Below are 18,651 nucleotides of genomic sequence, written 5' to 3'. Positions count from 1 at the left end.
TACTCCTGTAATTATTTAAATTGGTTGAGATGCTTTAAATATCTAGGGACAATATTGCATAAACCTGGCACTTGTAAAATGTGGATTATTGACTGAGTCAAGTGAGAAAAGCATTGTATATGATAAATGGGGCCTCTGGATTCAAGAAATATATGGGGGAGAGGAAGGGAGAAGACTATTATAAGGACCATCATTGAAAAGCATTTTGATATGGAGGATCATTAACACAAGGTCAGAAATAAAGGTTATGTGCAGTAAAACTGGATGACCTAAAAAGGTATTGTCACATCCAATGATTTGGAATGAAATAATCAGAGATGCACCAGCTTGATTCTGTAGTAGAAGAATTGGAAAGAAAAATTTTACAGTGGTATGGTCACATCAGAAGAATGCTGGATATAAGTTAACCAAAAAAAATTGGTCTCCTGGAGGAGACCAATTTTTTTTGGTTAAAATAGGGTAAAATGTGGATTCAAGTTACTTGAGATTGTGGGCAATCTCAAGTAACTTGAAGGGGGAACAGTACAAGCAGGGAAAGGAATTTGGATAATAACCTGTGAGTGGACAGGAAGATTTGTCACCAGGCAATAAAAAGGAAACTGCTAACAAGCAGTTAGCAGTTTCCTTTTTCCTGGAGAAGGCTGAAAAAGTAATTAAGATGTGTTAAAAGTAACAATTAATGGAAATCTTGTACAAGATGGGGAAACAAAATAATGCAAAGAAACTGGATGTAACATGTCAATTAAAGGTCCATTTTCTGTATTTGCATTTGTTCCTCCCCTCTAACTCGAATGCAATCAGTGAAAAATGGTGAATTAATCTATTAGAACATTTCTTGTGAAACAATAATACTCAAAGAAGTATGGCTATTGATTTCACTGGATTCTTGAAGAAACCTAATACTTATAATTGGCAAACTTCAAGGAATAAAATTAAATAAATTTCCTTATACATTTAGCTTTATGTTTATGTGTGCAGATTTAATTTTATACAAAATGCAATTAAATTTTCATTCCTGAAAAACTGGGGTGATATGGCAATTTTATATTTATATTTGAAGTTAGTAGGCAATTTCATTAGCTGAAATTTTCAATTTGCTGTTTAGTGTAACAGATCAAATTGATATAAAATTCTGGACTATTAATGAAATCTTAAAAGGAAGGTTTTCTAAAACTAAAACCTGTCTCTCGTTTGAGGTTTCATTGTGAATTTTCCCATCTTCCCACTTACTTTTCTCTCATTTTGTAATATATATACCATAAGCAGAGACTTGGGGTGGAGTAGGATATTTCTATGCAAAAAACATTGCATATGGTGATTTTCATAGGATCTATGTGGTGATTTTCAGTGCTAAAAGAGAAGTTATTTTTGAAAGTATTTAGTGATAATTAACTTATTCTTTTTTTGTATTATTATGAGTGTTTGTTTGATTAACTGTAAGGGTACTATGCTTCATTTTGTGGATTTTAAAGGTTTTATTTTTTGTTTTATTGTATGATGTACTGTGCATCATGGTGTTGATATGCAAAATAATGGTAGGTGATTTTACTGTATGTGACTTTGCTCGCTGCAGCATACGCAAAATGTATGCATTTTGTAGAATGAGAGATTTATGGAAAAATAATGAAATTGGAAAACATGTCTTTTGTAAGTGTTGCAAATGCCAGAGGTGTGAAGACAGTAAAAAGAATGATAGCAATAAGTTGAAAGACGAAATGTGTGATAATGTGACTGCCGAGGTTGGCATACAACAGTATGAGTATGAATGAAGCAGTGGAAATGAAGAGAATGACCAGATGGTAATGGAAAATATAGTGCACTTATGTGGAGTTCTCCACAAAACAAAACATGAGATTGAGTGGTTGGAGAAACACCTGGCAAATGATATGACAGAAGCAAAAGAAGGGGGAGATGCAAGAGGAGAGAAAGCAGAGTATGAAAGAACAAAAGTGTGAAATAAGAATCAGATTTTGTATGGCAATTCACAGATAGGAAGGAGTGTGTGATGAGAATGAAGGTGAAAGAGATGTTTATTTTGACTTGGCTGGTACAAATGATTTAGCAAGTAATAAACGTGGTATGTGAGAAGATATGAAAGAGTTGCTAGAGTGAGAAAGTAAAAGTTATGATTCTGCTGCCACAATATGATTAGAGGTGAGTTGAGACAGAGCTATGATCGCCAATAAGTTGATGCACAGATTGTGCATCAACTTATTGGCGCACAATCTGTGTGTGTGTGGGGGGGGGGGGGGGGGTTGGATGCGTGGAGTGAGTTTGATGGAAGGAAGGATTCATATAAGGCGGATGGCTTGCATTTGAATACATTTGGGATCAGGACTCTTGAGAAACTGTTGTTCAGCGAGAGTTTGGAAGTGCAGAGTCAGGGAGACAAGATTTTTTTTGTGGGAGGAGGGAGAGGGGGGAGGAGGATGAGGATGAATCCAGGCAACCTACAGGTTAGCAAGGGTGAGAGTGATCATGCTAAATGTAGCATCCCCGGTTCTTAACTTTAGTGGGCTAAGCAACACAAGCTATTAGGGAGGTTCTAGGATAAAAGAGTATTGCAATTTATGTATACTAATGCCAGAAGTATTCGAAATAAGGGTGAGGAGTTTTGGGCATTGGTTAGCTCCATTTGACCAAAAGTTATAGGCATTGGTGAGACTTGGTTGAACAAGGATGATATAGTCATAGGAATAGAATGCAAAGGAAAGAGTATCTTTAGTAAAGAGGACAGAAGGAATAAGATTTTTTTTGGGGGGGGGAGTACTAATCATAGAGGAAATGGAGCTAAAAAGAGTACATCAGGAGGACAGGGATGCATAAAGCAGTTCATTTAAGGCTATCTGGTGTGAAAGTGAAGCCAATAGGATAAATATAAAATTGGTTGCTGCTATAATCCAGGGGATATAAAGAAGAATATAGATGACATGCACCGAAAGATTAGCATGATGGATGCTGATTAAGTAATTATTACAGAAAATTTCAACTATGGGGATATGAACTGGGAAGAGAAATGGTCACAGGGAGGGAAGGAAATGGAATTTATACAGCCATTAAGAGATACTTATCTGATGTAATGCAGGGAACATGAGATTCGAGAGTGCAGGGTCATACCATCAGAGAACTTAACTGTAACCAATCAATCCATGTTGCCTCTGCTTGGGGGAAAGTCATCAGGTAGTTTAAACTTGGGAGATTGCCAGACATGCAAAATTTTCTGTTAAGAAAGGATATGTGAAATTACAAAGCAGGTGATTAAGCTAAGTTGAGAAGTAGACTTTCAGCACTATCACAGCATAAGAATTTGGAGCGGAGAGATGGTGGTTGTGGTGCATGGGAGGTGGTTAATGGGTGTTTGAAGAAAGCAGTATCAGAATGAATACCCAGTCAGAAGGACAGCTCAAGTAGGAGTTAGATGGATGGATGAAGAGAATTATTAACCAAAAGTTGTGCAGGGAATATAAAGAGAAAGGTGCACAAAATTATGAGCAGTGCAAGTCACAGGCAAGAAGGGTGACCTGTATGGTAAGGAAGACTAAAGCTAATTATGGGAGAAAGTTAGCTGATGAAGCTGAAAGAAATATTAGCAAGTAAAAGGAGGAATGACTATGGAAGAATGACTAGTTAATGGTAGAGAGATAACAGAAGCAAACCAAATAGCTAAATTACTAAGTGGGCCTTTTGTAGGGATGTACCATCTAGGTGGTGATGTTGCAATGCCAGACGTGACATCGACTGATGGGAGAATAGAGGTTGAAGAAATTGAGGTGCTCAAAATATTGCAGAATGCCAATGCAAACATAGCCATGAGCTTAGATGGCATATCAGCCCATGTATTATGAGAATGTGTAAGGGATTTATCAGTTTCTAGGACCAAGCTGTTTAATTCAAACCTCAGCACTGCAGTGCCAATGGAGTGGAAAGAGGACAAAATAGTCCCAATGCATAAAGGAGGCTCCAAGTCAGAAGTAGCAATTATAGAACAATCAGCATCTCAGGAGTGGTGGTTAAAGCATTGGAGAAATTGGTGAAAGAGACAGAATTCAGGACTGGGTAGATAGGAATATGATACTTAATAAAGGGAAACATGGTTTTGTGAAGAGCAGGTCTTGCCTTAGTAATTTGCTTACTTTTTATAATAAAGTGACAATGGAGTTGGATAAGGGGAAATGGCTACTCGGTGATATTGCTCGACTTTGCAAAACCATTTGACAAGATTCCACACAGAACTCAGTTGCATAAATGGGAATAAATGGGGTGGATAAGAACTGGTGATTTGGATTAGAGGTGGCTGATGGACAGATATTAACCAGTGGCTTATGGTGGAGTTGAGTCCAGAAGGCAAGTGACTAATGGGTACAACAGGACTCAGTACTTGTTTCTCTGATATTTAATTTGTATGTCAATGATACAGGAAATGATTTGACAGGAAACATTCAGTTGTTTACTGATAATGATAAACTGGAAAGAGCAATGATAAATAAAGGTGATGCAGATATCCTGTAGAAGACTAAACAGACTAGTAGTATGGACAAAGATTAACAGCTGCCAGTTTAATGTGGCCAAAGTATAAGGTGGTGCACTTTGGGAGGAAGAGACCACGAGATGTGTACTATATTAATGGAAATGAACTACAGGAATCTGATGAGGCCAGGAAGTTGAAGTTTAGAGGATATATTGCAAAGGTGGTCAAAATTACATAGTTTGTTGAACAACAGTAACAAGCAGGGATAAAAAATGCATCATTTCTCTATATAACGCTTTAATTCAGGCTGCATCTGGACAACCGGATTCCATGGGAATGAAGAAGTAGTGGAGAGGATCCAGAGGCAAGTGACACATTTTTGGGGTCTATATGAGAATAGATTGATGGTGTATGTGTGCACCTGTATAATAATAAGAAACCTTTTATTCATTTTGATTTAATTAGTGGTAGTCTGCTGACAGTAATGTAAATGTAGTCAACTTGTTCTCTTGAATAGCTGTTTTCTCTAATCAACTGGAAACTAGTTTTTATTCCTCTCTCCTCATTACTTCTGAGAAATAAAAAAAAAAAAAAAAAGTTATCTTCAACCCTAACACTCAAAATGACACAAAGAAATATTTGTGTTTAAAGTGAACCACAAGAATGTTATTTTAAAGATTTTTTGAATAAAAAAAATACTGATAGTGACTTTTAAAGATCTGAATAAATCTGGATTAGTTGCACACTTCAGTAGCTATGCTAACAATAACAAATTGGGTTGGCTAAGAAGGTAAAAGTGATATCTGATTTAAAAATAATGGGAATCCCTATTCTAAAAGAAATAATTTAGGCAGGAAGATTTAGCTTACCTTCTAATTTTGTAATACCATTTCTTCTATATTTCATAAGTTCTTTTATTCTTGATTTGAGTTCTTTTTCCTCTATTAAAATACATTTATTTCAGTTAATGTGATGGTAACAGAATAGGCTAACAAAATATAAAAGCAATGAGTAGCAGAAGCTTTTAAATATATAATTAAAGGCTTTGAATTTAAAACAAATTTTAATTTTGTTTCCAAAGATTTCTCTGAGGATGAAATCTTTGGAAAGTTTTCTTTGGTGAAAGTTGTATACATACAGTGAAACTGCAATATCACTGTAACAACCTTTCAAATATAATAAGAGGAAAACAAAACAGCACATTAAATTAAAAAAAAAAAAAAAAAATGAATTTTTTTTGGATAAGTTTTTTTTTAATACTCCGTATGTATTCATTTCCACAATGTTCCTAGATTTTTTGAGAACAACATCTAATAGTGAAAATTGGATTATGCTATCATAGATTATAATGAAAATATGGTATATAATCTATATCAATGCATATAGCATAGCACCTCTGCATATACACTGCCAAGTTCTTTCAGTCAATATTTCATTACTAGTTGTATGTATAATTTTATGTTTCGTATTGTTAAATGGTGACATGTGGACCAGACTTAGTAAAAATTAATAGATGAGTTACAAACATAAAATTAATGAGTTTTATTTTAATAAGATGAGTATACTGAAAACTATACCTAATGGTAAAGGGATCTAAGACAAAATTAACAAAATTCTTCAGTAGTTTGACTCACTCACTACTTTCATCACTTCATTTACTATTTCTACTTTTACAAGAAATAATGATAAAAATTAAAAAATAAATCAAGCTATCCAAAGTCATTGAATTTTCAAATTGTTCAGACGAACAAGAATAATAAATACATTTTTAAGATTTTTTTAAATTTATTTACCAGTATATTAAGGACATCTTCAGCATGATTTGATAGATGAATTAATATCATAAGGAAACATGACAGAAGGATTAACAATGGAATGAGTTATAAGAGACCAGACTAATTTTACCTAAAGTGAAAGGTATACAAAAAAGTAACACTGATGAGCAGTGCTGAGCCACACTACTTCAGTTCAGTTTTGTAATAATGGAGTCAGGGTTAACAGGAGAATATGGTGTGAGAAAGGTAGATAGTTGAAGAGGAAGTAAATGTGTGAATAGACAAGAAAGGAATTAGATGACCTGAGATATGGGCGATGGCAAATGTTATTTTCTGCATATTTGCAGACAATAACATTTTGGTGGTATTATCAATTTATTAGGAATCCAGTTGGAAATTGGGCTACATCAATGGTGGCAACCTCTCAATTTCTCTCTCTCTCTCTCTCGTGTGTGTGCCTACGCATGCACGCACACTGCGCACGTGTGTGCGTGTGGGTAGATTTCAAAAAGCATGCATTATTCCCACCAAGAACAGTTCAGATTAATAAAAGAGTAATTTTTACTTTAACATAAGGCAAAAAACCCAAATAAATATTTTAAAAAATTATGGAGAAAAAAATCATCTAAAGCTGAATACAGTGGGTCCTCGACATATGTCGTTTCGACTTTACGGCGGTAATCCCATAAAAAATTTAAAAAATAAATTTCGACTTGAAGCAGCGCGAAGTAAAATTCAAACGTCGCGGGTGAACTTGTTTGTGAGTGCAGCAGAAGAATACGCCATCATGCAGCGTTTGTTTAAGAGAGGTGGCGTCGCTTGGATCCCAGCATACACTCTTTGGGTACTGCGTGCTTTGTTTACATCCTATCACTCACTTTTGTGTTTGTGTTTTTTTGCGACTTTTTACCCTTCAATATGGCTCCCAAACGTAAGTCAGTCTCTCCCGCCTTGCAACGCCCCTTCCAGTGTGCAAGCCAACCATAGGATAAAAGGTAAAGAATCATTTTCATTTTTGTTTTTTTTTTAATCACCTGTACAGAATGTACAGGTGATTAAAAATTTCTGTCATTTTTCTGTACTATACAGTAATCATGCTCTCCCTTTCATTTTCCTATGGCCTAGTTGTTTCTTGATATATACGTATGACTTTAGGGTGTTTTAGGTTAGGTAAGTAACTTAGGCTATGGTAATTCCGACTTGCATCGAAAATCACCTTACGTCGGTCCGTAGGAATGGATCTCTCCAACGTAACTTGAGGACCCTCTGTATATAGTTATAGTAAGTGGTTTCGATACAAGAATGGGAAATCAACTAGTTCTAGATTGAAATGGATCAGAGGAGTGTGTCATCATCATCATCAGTGCCCAACGCCCATTGGTGTCTGATGCTTGTTTCACCATTCTTTGGCATTTCTCTCTGTCCATTGCCATGTCACTCTGATCCTGCAAACTCTTTCCACACCACTCCTTCACATCATCTATACTCTTGCCTTGGTGGTTATTCTCTATATATACCATTCATTGTATCAAGGTTTTGCTCTTTCTACTGTTATTTACTCTGCAATTATGTAAAAGAAGCCTTAGTTTTCTTTGAATTATTTCGTACATTAGGTTCTCTCAAGGGGTGCTTAAGGGTCAAAGCTGTATAACTGAGAGAAGACCTCCACATAGCCTTTAAATGAATGCGGAGAACAACTAGGGCTTCTGAATTAATGTCCAATCCTCACCTTCTTGTGGTACACCCTGTTGGATATCTACCTGGATACTGAACGAACAAAGATGGGCTGTAAAATTGGGATTTAGCCAAACAAATAGTATTCTTACTGACTTAAACCAATATACAAAATGATGGTACAACATGACAAAATTTTATGCCAGCTGGGGGCATCGCCCAGTTACACAAGGCCCATTGTTTTCACTAGGAAACCAGGGCAAACAGCGAAAAGTCAGCTACTGGAACAAATCTGAAAGCACACCGCAACTCAACATCACCAGAGTTAAAGATCGGTACTATCAGCATAAGAAGCCTGAATGGCAAAGAAATGGAGCTAGTTGAGGAATTAGATAAGTACCAGATCGACATAATAGGGGTAACTGAAACAAAAAACACAAAAACTGGTGAGATCTTTCTGAGTAATAAATACAAAATGTTATATTCAGGCAATAATAATCAAGGAAAAGAAGGTAGCCATTGTATTCAACACAAAATATGAGACTAATCTTCTTGAATGGCAGGCAGTCTCAAGTAGAGTAATGTGGACAAATATCAGAATGGGGGAACAGGATAATGAGACTTATTTGTGCCTATGGCCCCACAGAAAGTTCTACTAAGGTAGAAGTGGAGAAATTTTTTGATGCTTTAGAGAAAGCAACTGACACAATGAAAAAGGAAAAGTTAGTCCTTGTTGGGGATCTAAATAGCAGAGTTGGAAATGATTGTCAGACACAAAAATATTTTGAGAAAATAGCAAAGCTAATAATAATGGCAAATACATGTTGGATTTCTGCTCAGGACATGGACTGGTTATTACTAACACCATTTTCCAACATAAAAATGTGCACAAATTCACATGGAGAGAAGAGGCAAGGAATGAGAAAAGTCTCACTGACTATGTTATTGTTGATAGTGATGTTTTCTCCCTGGCGCAGGACACCACAGTGTACAGAGGATTTGAAATTAGAAGTGATCACTATTTAGTCTTGAGCAGGATAAAATTGAATTTCATATTGAAAAGAATAACATCTAAGAAAGTTTTAAAGTGAATAAAAGTTGAGCAGCTCTCAGATGTGAACTATAGACTAAATTACACAAAGATTATTCAAGAAAAAATGAAAGAGTTTGAGAACAGGAACCAAACCTTGGAGATTCAGTGGCAAGACTTGAAGAAAACCCTGATTCATTCAGCCAGAGAGACACGTGGTGAGATTGTCTACAAGGATAGAAAAATCACTGCCTCTTTAACTTCCTGGACACAGGAAGTTAAAGAGGCAGTGAAGGAAAAGAAGAAATCATATCAAAAGTTCCTGGCAAATAAGTCAGCTTTTGCTCTTAGAGAATACAGAGACAAATGTAAGAAAGCTAAACACCATGTAAAACTAGCTAAACAAGTCATGGGAGGACTTTGGCAAGAACATAGAAAATAAATATCAAGAAGGTGATAAGATATTTTGGAGGTTGTTGAAGAAACTTAGAAATGGAGGAAAGAGTGCTGTAAAAGGAGTTAGAGATGATAAAGGTGACATGAAAACAGGAGAAAAAGATATCCTTGAAGTATGGAGTAATTACTTCGAAAAACTGCTAAATGAAACAGGCAGTGATGACAGCACAGTGATAAAAAACACTGACCAGGCATGCAGTCAGGAATACATATCCATACTTGAAGTAGAAAAAGCCATCAAAGGCTTGAAATGTGGAAAGGCAGGAGTAGATGATATTCGACCAGAAATGCTGAAGTATAGTGGTATAAAAGTCTTCCAGTGGCTGCACTGCATAGTTCGAATTCCAGATGATTGGAGTAGAGCTCTAATAGTACCCATTTATAAAAAGGGAAATAAAACTGAGAATTACAGAGGTATTACCCTACTTAGTGTTCCTAGCAAGATCTATGCAAGTATACTTGAGAAACGGTTGAGAAGAATTGTGGAAGAAAAGCTTGGTGAAAAACAAGCTGGATTCAAACCAAACCTAACCTAACCATTTCTCACAGCAGCCTCTGCATTGCCCTTAATGTTCTGTAATAGACAGGTCATGTTCTTCCTGACCTGTCTATTGTAGAACATCAAGGACAATGAGTACAGCCCATGCCACTTTCTGATCTATTCTGTCAAATGCTTTCTAAAAGTCATCAAAGCAGGTATAAACATTTTTATGGCTTTCTCTACATTTAATCTTAATATTAATATTTGGTGCACAGCACTCTTTTCTAAATCCTGCTTGCTCAACTTGCAGATTTTCTTCCATTAGTTTACTTATTTTTAATTCTGGATTCATCTTTCAAAATCATTCTGCATTCACAAAATGAACTCTTTTGTCTTCACACAAACCCTACTAGTATCCATACCATTTATAATTTTTGCTCATTGTCTCAACTTATCACTATCATACCTGAGCAACATGCTGACTACATTTCCCATCACACTGCCATCTTTTACTCTCCTCAATAACTTCCTGATATCCATCCTTATATTCTCTTTGTTATCAACTAAATCATTCATGCCTACTACTATCACCACCTCTTTTTGCTCACTTACTTCTTATATTGAAAGCTTCAATCACTCTGCTCATTCTAACTCACCATACCACTAATAATTGAATCCTCATACAGCGGATTATACAGAGAGCTATTCTCAAATTATTCAATACCTCTTTCAAATGGCCATTTTTTTGTATCATTCTTCCTTACAGTTCCATGCAAACCTATAATTTTCATATATGACTCATGCTCACTTTCATTCACATTCAAAGACACCTTATAGTCTATATGCATGCCACACTTCTTACATACAAACATACTCACCTCTCTTATTATCTCCCCAAGCATACAATGTGACAATATATGCCTTACCATTTTGTTCACTCTCAGAGAAACACACAGAATTACTGCACAATTTAAACTCAATGAAACAATGCCTACTGATCACATCTGTAATACAACAAAATTTAACTGGCAAACTATCGATATCATTACACAACAACAACAACAAAAAAAATTATCTTCCCACAGCTCTATCAATGAACGTCCTATTTAATAGAATAGTATACAATAATAATAACTATTATTATCCTAAAACACCATTGAGACAAAGGCTCATCTAGGAGGTCCCTTTGTCATAAACACAGCTCATCATACTGTTTCTTAAACACATTCAAATCTCTGCACATACCACACTCTCAGTCAATGCATTCCAGTCATTCACAACTCTCCATGCAAAAAACTTTTTTCTCACTCCCTTGCTTACATCCTCCTTATTCAGCTTCCAGGGATGACCTCTTGTTCTCCCTCCAATATCCCATCATTTCATGAAAAACCTCTTTGACATTAATCCTATAACAACCTCTTACCAACTTGTATGTCTCTATCATATCAGCCCTCTTCCTCCTATCCACTAGACTCTACAAAAAAGCATCTTCTCAACCTTTCTTCATATTCAACATTTGAGAGATCAGAAACTGTCTTAGTCAATCACCTCTGGATCCTTTACAACATCTCTTCATCCTTTTGAAAGCCAGGTGACCAAATCTTTGCACAGTAGTCCATATGTAGCCTAATCGAGGCCTTATACAATGAAACCAAAATCTCTTTACAAGTCAATGTCCTTCGCATCATAGCCAGAATTTGTTGTGTTGTCCTCACAATTTTGGCAATGTGTACTCTAAATTTTTAGATCATCATCCATCATCACCCCAAGATCTCTTATTTCCTCCACCTCCAATAATATATCCCCACCAAGAGTAAATTCTACATTCCATCTTTGTTTAACAAATTTTAAAAATTTTACATTTCACAACATTGAACTAACATCCCCACTCCTGTGCCCACTTACCCAGCTTATTCAAGTTTTCTTGTAATGCCACAACATCTGCTCTACTCCTCATAGTTTGTCCCAACTTTGCATCACCTGCAAACAACTGAATCCCATTCAAGTCTTCCACAATATACTTAACATACAGGTTAAACAACAATGTCCTAAAACAGACCCCTAACATATACCACTAATGATTTTCTTCTTCCGGGATATATTGCTTCTCCATACATGACTTGCTGACATTATCAGAAAGCCAATCTTCAATCCAATGCACTAGTCTAATATCAGATCCCATTGCAAAATCTAAGTATACTATTGTGTATCCATCTCTCTCTCTCTCGTCCAATGCAGCTGTCATCTTATTGCTGTGGCCATCTAGAGATGGTCACAGAAAGAAGGGTGGAAAGAAATTCAATGAAGAAGGATAAGGGTACTGGCTCACAACAACATCAAATTCCTGATATAGGATCAAAGCACCTTGTAGAACTAGCTAATAAATATTAGGAAGGTGGCAATTCTGGGGAATACTGAAAAGCTTAAACATGGAGAAAAGAGTAAAGTAAAAGGAATCAGAGATGATAGAGGGGATGTGAAAACTGAATACAGATATTCTAGATATCTGGAATAATTAATTTAAAATATTGCTAAAATGAAACAAACAGTGACAGCATTGCATGGTAGAAAACATTCAAGAGGAATGCAATCAGAGTACGCATTAATACTTGAGGTAGAAAAAGCCATCAAAAACCTGAAATGTGGAAAGGCAGCTGGAGTAGAAGATATTTGATCAGAAATGATCACGAAGGTATAAACGTTTTCAAGTGGTTAAACTCCATAGTTCAGAAGGACCAGTCAGAGTGTCAAATTCCAGATGATTGGGGTAGTGCTCTCATAGTACCCAACTATAAAAAGAATCTGTATTTAAGTTTTGTACATCTGGAAAAGGCATGATAAGGTGCCAAGAGAAAAGCTATTCAACATGATAGTTATATGGTGTAAATAGGATATTATATCCTATTAAGTGCCTCTGTAGCACAATTGGAAGAACGACGATATGTTGCGCCTTTCAATTAGAAAAGGCCTAAATTCGATTCCATCGTGAGGAGGAATCTTTATATGCACTTTTTCAATTGAAGGTGAGTTAGCCGATCTCATATGGAGGTAGCAAGGTTTTTTCTCCTGGAAACTCGAGTTTTTTATCTGCATACAGACAAATCGGCCATTCAGAACACATGCAATTTACAGACAAAAAAATACTTAGATGACGCTGATGTAGTTGATTGGTAGTAGAGGTTCAGTGTAGTGGTGGAGATGGAGAGTTGTACAGTAGGTGTCCTCCCATGATGAGTCTTTGGATTCCTTGGAGGTGTCACGAATAATAATAATAATATTAAGCAATATTAAGTATATTTGAGTTGTAAGTCAGCAGTTAGAATTGAAGATAGTACAGGAAGATGGTTTGATGTCAAATCAGGTGAGAGGAGATTGCACATCATCTCCACTGTTATTCATCATCTATATGGATCATAATGTGAAGGAAAGTGGCATTAATATCAAAATTTGTGATGTTAAATCTTAGCACTTTACTTCATGCCGATGATGTTATACTTCTAAATAAATCCAGAACATGTCTACATGTCTGCAGGATTTTCTAATTAAATTGAATAACTGCTATAATAAACTTGAAAATGAAAAATTTTCAAGAAGATAAAGCAATACAAGAAGACAAAGACTGCATTGAAAGTAGTCAGAAATGTAGTAAACATCAACTGCATTCTGAATGGAGAACCTAGAGAACAAGAAAAACATTTCAGCTATTCAGCCACAATTTTTAGTTAAGGTGGTAACTTAAATATGGAAATAGAGAACAGAATTAGTAAAGCTGGTATGGTAGGAAGTCAGATGAATAAATTTATATGGAATAAGCAAGAAATTATCTGACCCAAAACACTACAAAACACCACACTGTACAAGACAGTGTTCAAACCAATTTGCACTCAAGATCTGAGAGCTGGGTTAGAAATAAAGTATGTGATCAAAGACTGGAGACGACAGATATGAGGGTTCTGAGAATGGTTAGGGAGTGAACAGATGGCACAAATTTTAATCAGTATCAGATAAAAGAAAGAACTTGACATTGTTATCATTCACGATTGTGTTAACAATGCTCATCTCAGGTGGTATAGTCACTTAAACAGAATGGGAGGAGAAAGGTTAGCAAAAAAAAGTGTTTCTTTACTTCTTGGGGGTGCTGATGCCAACACACTGCATATTACCGCACTGTCTTTGGTCTATTCCAGAGCAGAGTATTGTGCTCCTGTGTGGTTGAACAGCGCACACGCTTCTTTGGTCGATGTCCAGCTGAATCAAACTATGAGGATAATCTCTGGAGCTTTACGATCTACTCCTGGCTACTGGCTCCCAACTCTCAGTTTTACATTTTACATTATGATAGTATTACATTTTCATGTAATACTATCATAATATCCTGTACACCATACTGAGGGTAAATATCAGGAATTTTGATGATCACCATCTTCCTGTACTTGCTTGAATTCAAACTGTTGGCTTATAACTTAAATATAGACTATGCATTAATGTCTTGTATAACTGGCATGTTTTGAACAGCTCTTTTCTCTTGGCACCCTGTTATGTGCCTTTTATAAGTCTACAGAACTTGATAGAGATCCTTGTTATTATTTCCTATGATTTCTCAACTATTTAACTTGAAGTGAAAATCTAATCCTGACACCTCTGTTTGGCCTGAACCCAAGTAGATAGAGTCCAAGTAGTGATATGCAGGAGGCACTGTCGAGGCCACGTTATGGCAAGGAGACTAGTTACACTCTGCATGGATGTCATGTCCGAAGAGTACTTCCTCTCACTACACGTCTCCACTCTATCCTTTCATATAACCATGAACAAACTAATGAACTTCATAAACACTGTGACAAAAAGTAATCTCCCTCAGACTAATTCCAATACACAATGCAACCAATCACTACATAGAAATCATGCTAGAATCTTCTCATTAAAAACTCTCTTACATACAGAATTGTAGAGTCGGAGTCAGAAGCAATTCTTGGTTTACTGGAGTAAGAGTAGGAGCCAGTAAAAATGTACAGACTCCGACTCCTAATGAATTTAAATTGTAATATAAATATAAATAATAGTAAATAAATAATAAGAGCATCCATAGCTCAGTCGGTGTGGACGAAGCTCTTTGGTTGGATTCCCAGCAGTGACGTGAGGAACCTTTATCTGGTCTCTTTTGACGAAAAGTGAGTTAGCCACTCTCATATGGAGGTAGGGTTTTTTCACCCAGAAGCTCAGGTTTTTTGTTCCCCAGAACAGGCAAACTGGCCCCAGGAACACATGCATCTACAGACATAGGACACCCAGGAATAGAATTGACTTACCTATTCAGTGGGATTTCTGTTTTGAATCATAACAGGCCACAAAGCCTAATACCGTAACAGTAACAGGCCACTAGGCCTAATACATAAAGGAAGAAGAAGAATATAAATAATATGTTAAAATTTCCTATTTCACAGATAATATTTTGATTAACCTATTTTTTTTCAGGTTATATTTTAATTTCATGTTCTTTGCAAATTCCAAAATAAAACATTCTATGATTATTCATATATTATATTAGTGAAAGCAGCACCCCATGAAAAAATTCACAACGACAAAAAAAAACTGTTTTTGAACATTTCACAATAACAACAGATGGGAAATATTAGTGTGGCAATGTATTATAGAAGATTGTCAGGTTTGAAGCCAGCCTGTTCCTGTGGAGTTCTGTTATGTCTTGAAAAAATTCTGTTGTATAGCATTCTTTCAAGAATGTTTCAGGCAGATACTTAACAAGACAATAGGACGGTAGTTGGAAGCAATTGTAGGTCTTTGCCAGGTTTTAAGACAGCAATGATTTTAGATCTTTTAAAAATTGATGGAAGTATGCCAGAGTCCAGGATTGTACCTTTATAGAGAACGGTTATGAAAAACAATTGAAAACAATAGCGGCATTCGTGGCCCTCTCTGCTGCCTATGACAGTGTGGAGAGAGGGTTTTATCTTATCTTAAAATTCCTATCCCATCACCAAAACTAGCCAACCTAATTAATCAAATACTAGCAGACAGATGGATACAAGTATCTCTCAATGAATCCCAAAGTAAATTCTTTAAGATTAAAAATGGCCTACCTCAGGGGTCAGTTCTTGCCCCATTGCTCTTTAACTTATATATTAGTGATATCCCAGAAACAGCATCACGGAGATTCATGTATGGTGACGATATTGCCATTGCAACTCAACATTCCAAAAAGCTCAGAATACCTTAACTGAAGATCTGGCTGTACCTGATAAATACTTTAGACGATGGCGATTATAACGTAACCTGAACAAAACTGAAGTAGCATCCTTTCATTTAAGTAATATCCAGGACAACTATATCCAAGTTTACTTCAGAAATAAACAGGTGAAATTTAACAATCATCCAAAATACCTAGGAGTTACTCTAGACAGAAGTTTGACATTTAAATATCATCTATATTGCTGGGAAATTAAAAACTCATAGTAATATAATGCATAAACTTGCTGGTACTTCTTGGGGTGCTGATGCCAACACACTGCGTATTACCGCACTGTCTTTGGTCTATTCCACAGCAGAGTATTGTGCTCCTGTGTGGTTGAACAGCACACACACTTCTTTGGTCGATGTCCAGCTGAATCAAACTATGAGGATAATCTCTGGAGCTTTAAGATCTACTCCTGGCTACTGGCTCCCAACTCTCAGTAATATAGCCCCTCCTTCGCTCCACAGGACCCAAGCCTTAAGCAAACTATGGGCAAAAATAATTGGAAACAGTTCCTTGCCTATCCACCAAAACATTTCCTTCCATACTTCACAAAGACTGAAATCCAGACACCCAGCTTGGAGGACTGCAATAGAAATAAATGACCAGAACTTCGACCTATGCGAGTCATGGGGAGAGTATTGGTTTCAATATACCTCCAACCTTCAAATACCCATCACAAATCCGACATCTCGTTTGGAGGGCTTCAATCTCCCTAGACATGAATGGACCACTTTAAATCAGATCAGAACAGGACATGGGAGATGTAAGCATCTCTTGCATAAATGGAACTGGTCCGATACTCCAAACTGTGAATGCGGAAGAGGGATCCAGACTATCAATCACATTGTGCTTGAGTGCTCTATCTACTCATTCTTGGGTTCTAAAGAGGACTTTTTTAAACTGACCCCAGAATCCCTGGAGTGGATCCAGGATTTAAAGATTAAGCTCTGACTGCTGATTCTTAATTTTGATGTTTAATGATTTCAGCCTAATGTACCCCTTTTAATATGATTTTTACAATTGTTTTTTATGCTGTTTTATGTAATTTGTATGTTTTATTCTGAGACCTGTACATCATACGCTAAATAAAATTGAAGATTGTGATTTTTGTGGTTCTGATAAAAATGCACCTACAAGATCATCAAATTTAACAAGACGCAACATTTTCATCCTAAAGCGTTAGAAGCTGTGAATGAGGAAGACAGCAATATAAAAGCATTCCCTCTACTTCAGGGGTAAAGAATGATCAGAAATCTACTGGAGGCCAAACACAACTACCAAGATTCTTTACATCTGACAAAGTTACCATAACAATGATGCCTGAAAAGTTTAAAAACCACATCATTGAAATGGCAGTGAAGAATGGTGAACCTCTATTTTTTTTTTTTTTTTACAACCAACCTTTTTAGGCTTAAATGGAGAAATGACTAGAAAACTTGGAGTTTCGAAAAAATAAGGAGACTGATAACTGAAGAGGCCAAATGTAAAAAAGAACTTCGAAAAAGTCTGAAAGGAGATTTTGTCTTCATTAAAATGGATGCATGCACACATCACAGAGTGAATTATTTTACCTATTAATGTTAGATTTGTTGATGAAAACAATAACATAATTCAGACATTGGCAGTAAAGGACACCCAGGCATATCACAACAGCAAATATCATCAAAAGTTAATGGAAGATGTTTTAGAAGATTTTGAAATTAAAAAGGAGCAGGTGCTATGTATTGTAACAGATAATGCTTCAAACATGTTAAGTACAATTGAGAAAATGAATAAATTTGATGAAGAAAGCATGCAAATATTAGAACAGCATTGTGCTGTTCATACTCTGCAACTAGCAATAAGAGATGGATTGAAAGATAGTCATGTGGCTACTCTCATTGGCAAGTTAAGGCAAGCAGCTGCTGCAGCCAGGGCTCCTAAAACAGATGATATTCTGCAGAGACATGCTGGAAAAGGGCCCATTTTGGATCAAGCAACACACTGGGGAAGCACTTATTTGATGATAAGGTGTTTGTTTGTTTGTTTGAGCTAAAAGGCTTTCTTGAAGATCTGGACAACATAATGTTTCACTAACTAAAGGCAGTAGGCACAAGTGACAAAGTCTACTTTCTAACCCTTTTACTGTCACCAAGAAGTTGCAATTTCAGGCTTTAACACCTGGTAAATTCTTGTTGGAGTGGAAAATAAGGTAAGATATCTTGGATGTTTAATCAGTGAAAAAAAAATTCATTCCATTTGTCTAGGAGACGTAATTGTGGTACTAAGACAGTCTGTTTGGAATGAGTGATTTGTCTAAGAAGGCTTGTACAGACAAACAGAACTTCCTGTGTGCAGCAATTGACCAAAGCATTTAATGAAGGTTGTTCCAGATGCATATGTCACTGAAATAAGCTCAGGGATTTGAAGAGAATTGGTATTGGCAGTCACATGCCTATACGGAAACCATATAGGCATGTGATTTCTGTGAAGAATCGGAAAATTAGTCAAAAGTAATGTCAGCAACACTGAGACTGG

The 18,651-nt window shown here is 36.2% G+C and overlaps 1 protein-coding gene across 1 annotated transcript in view; it reads right to left on the bottom strand.

Annotated features, from left to right (window-relative positions):
• Positions 1 to 5,314: 5,314 nt before the first annotated feature.
• LOC150097610 (transcriptional adapter 2-beta-like) overlaps positions 5,315 to 18,651 on the bottom strand; it is a 226,707-nt gene continuing 213,370 nt past the window's right edge. Inside the window, exon 14 of the mRNA XM_090406959.1 lies at positions 5,315 to 5,409. Coding sequence (XP_090263085.1) covers positions 5,315 to 5,409 — 95 coding nt within the window. The remainder of the gene's footprint in view (positions 5,410 to 18,651) is intronic.

Source organism: Typopeltis vanoorti, chromosome 17 (genome assembly GCF_054136105.1).
Source record: "Typopeltis vanoorti isolate ZY-2024b chromosome 17, IOZ_Tvanoo_1.0, whole genome shotgun sequence".
Taxonomy (NCBI): Eukaryota; Metazoa; Arthropoda; class Arachnida; order Uropygi; family Thelyphonidae; genus Typopeltis; species Typopeltis vanoorti.
Note: the sequence above shows the minus strand (reverse complement) of the source record. Positions and strands in the feature narration are given on the sequence as shown.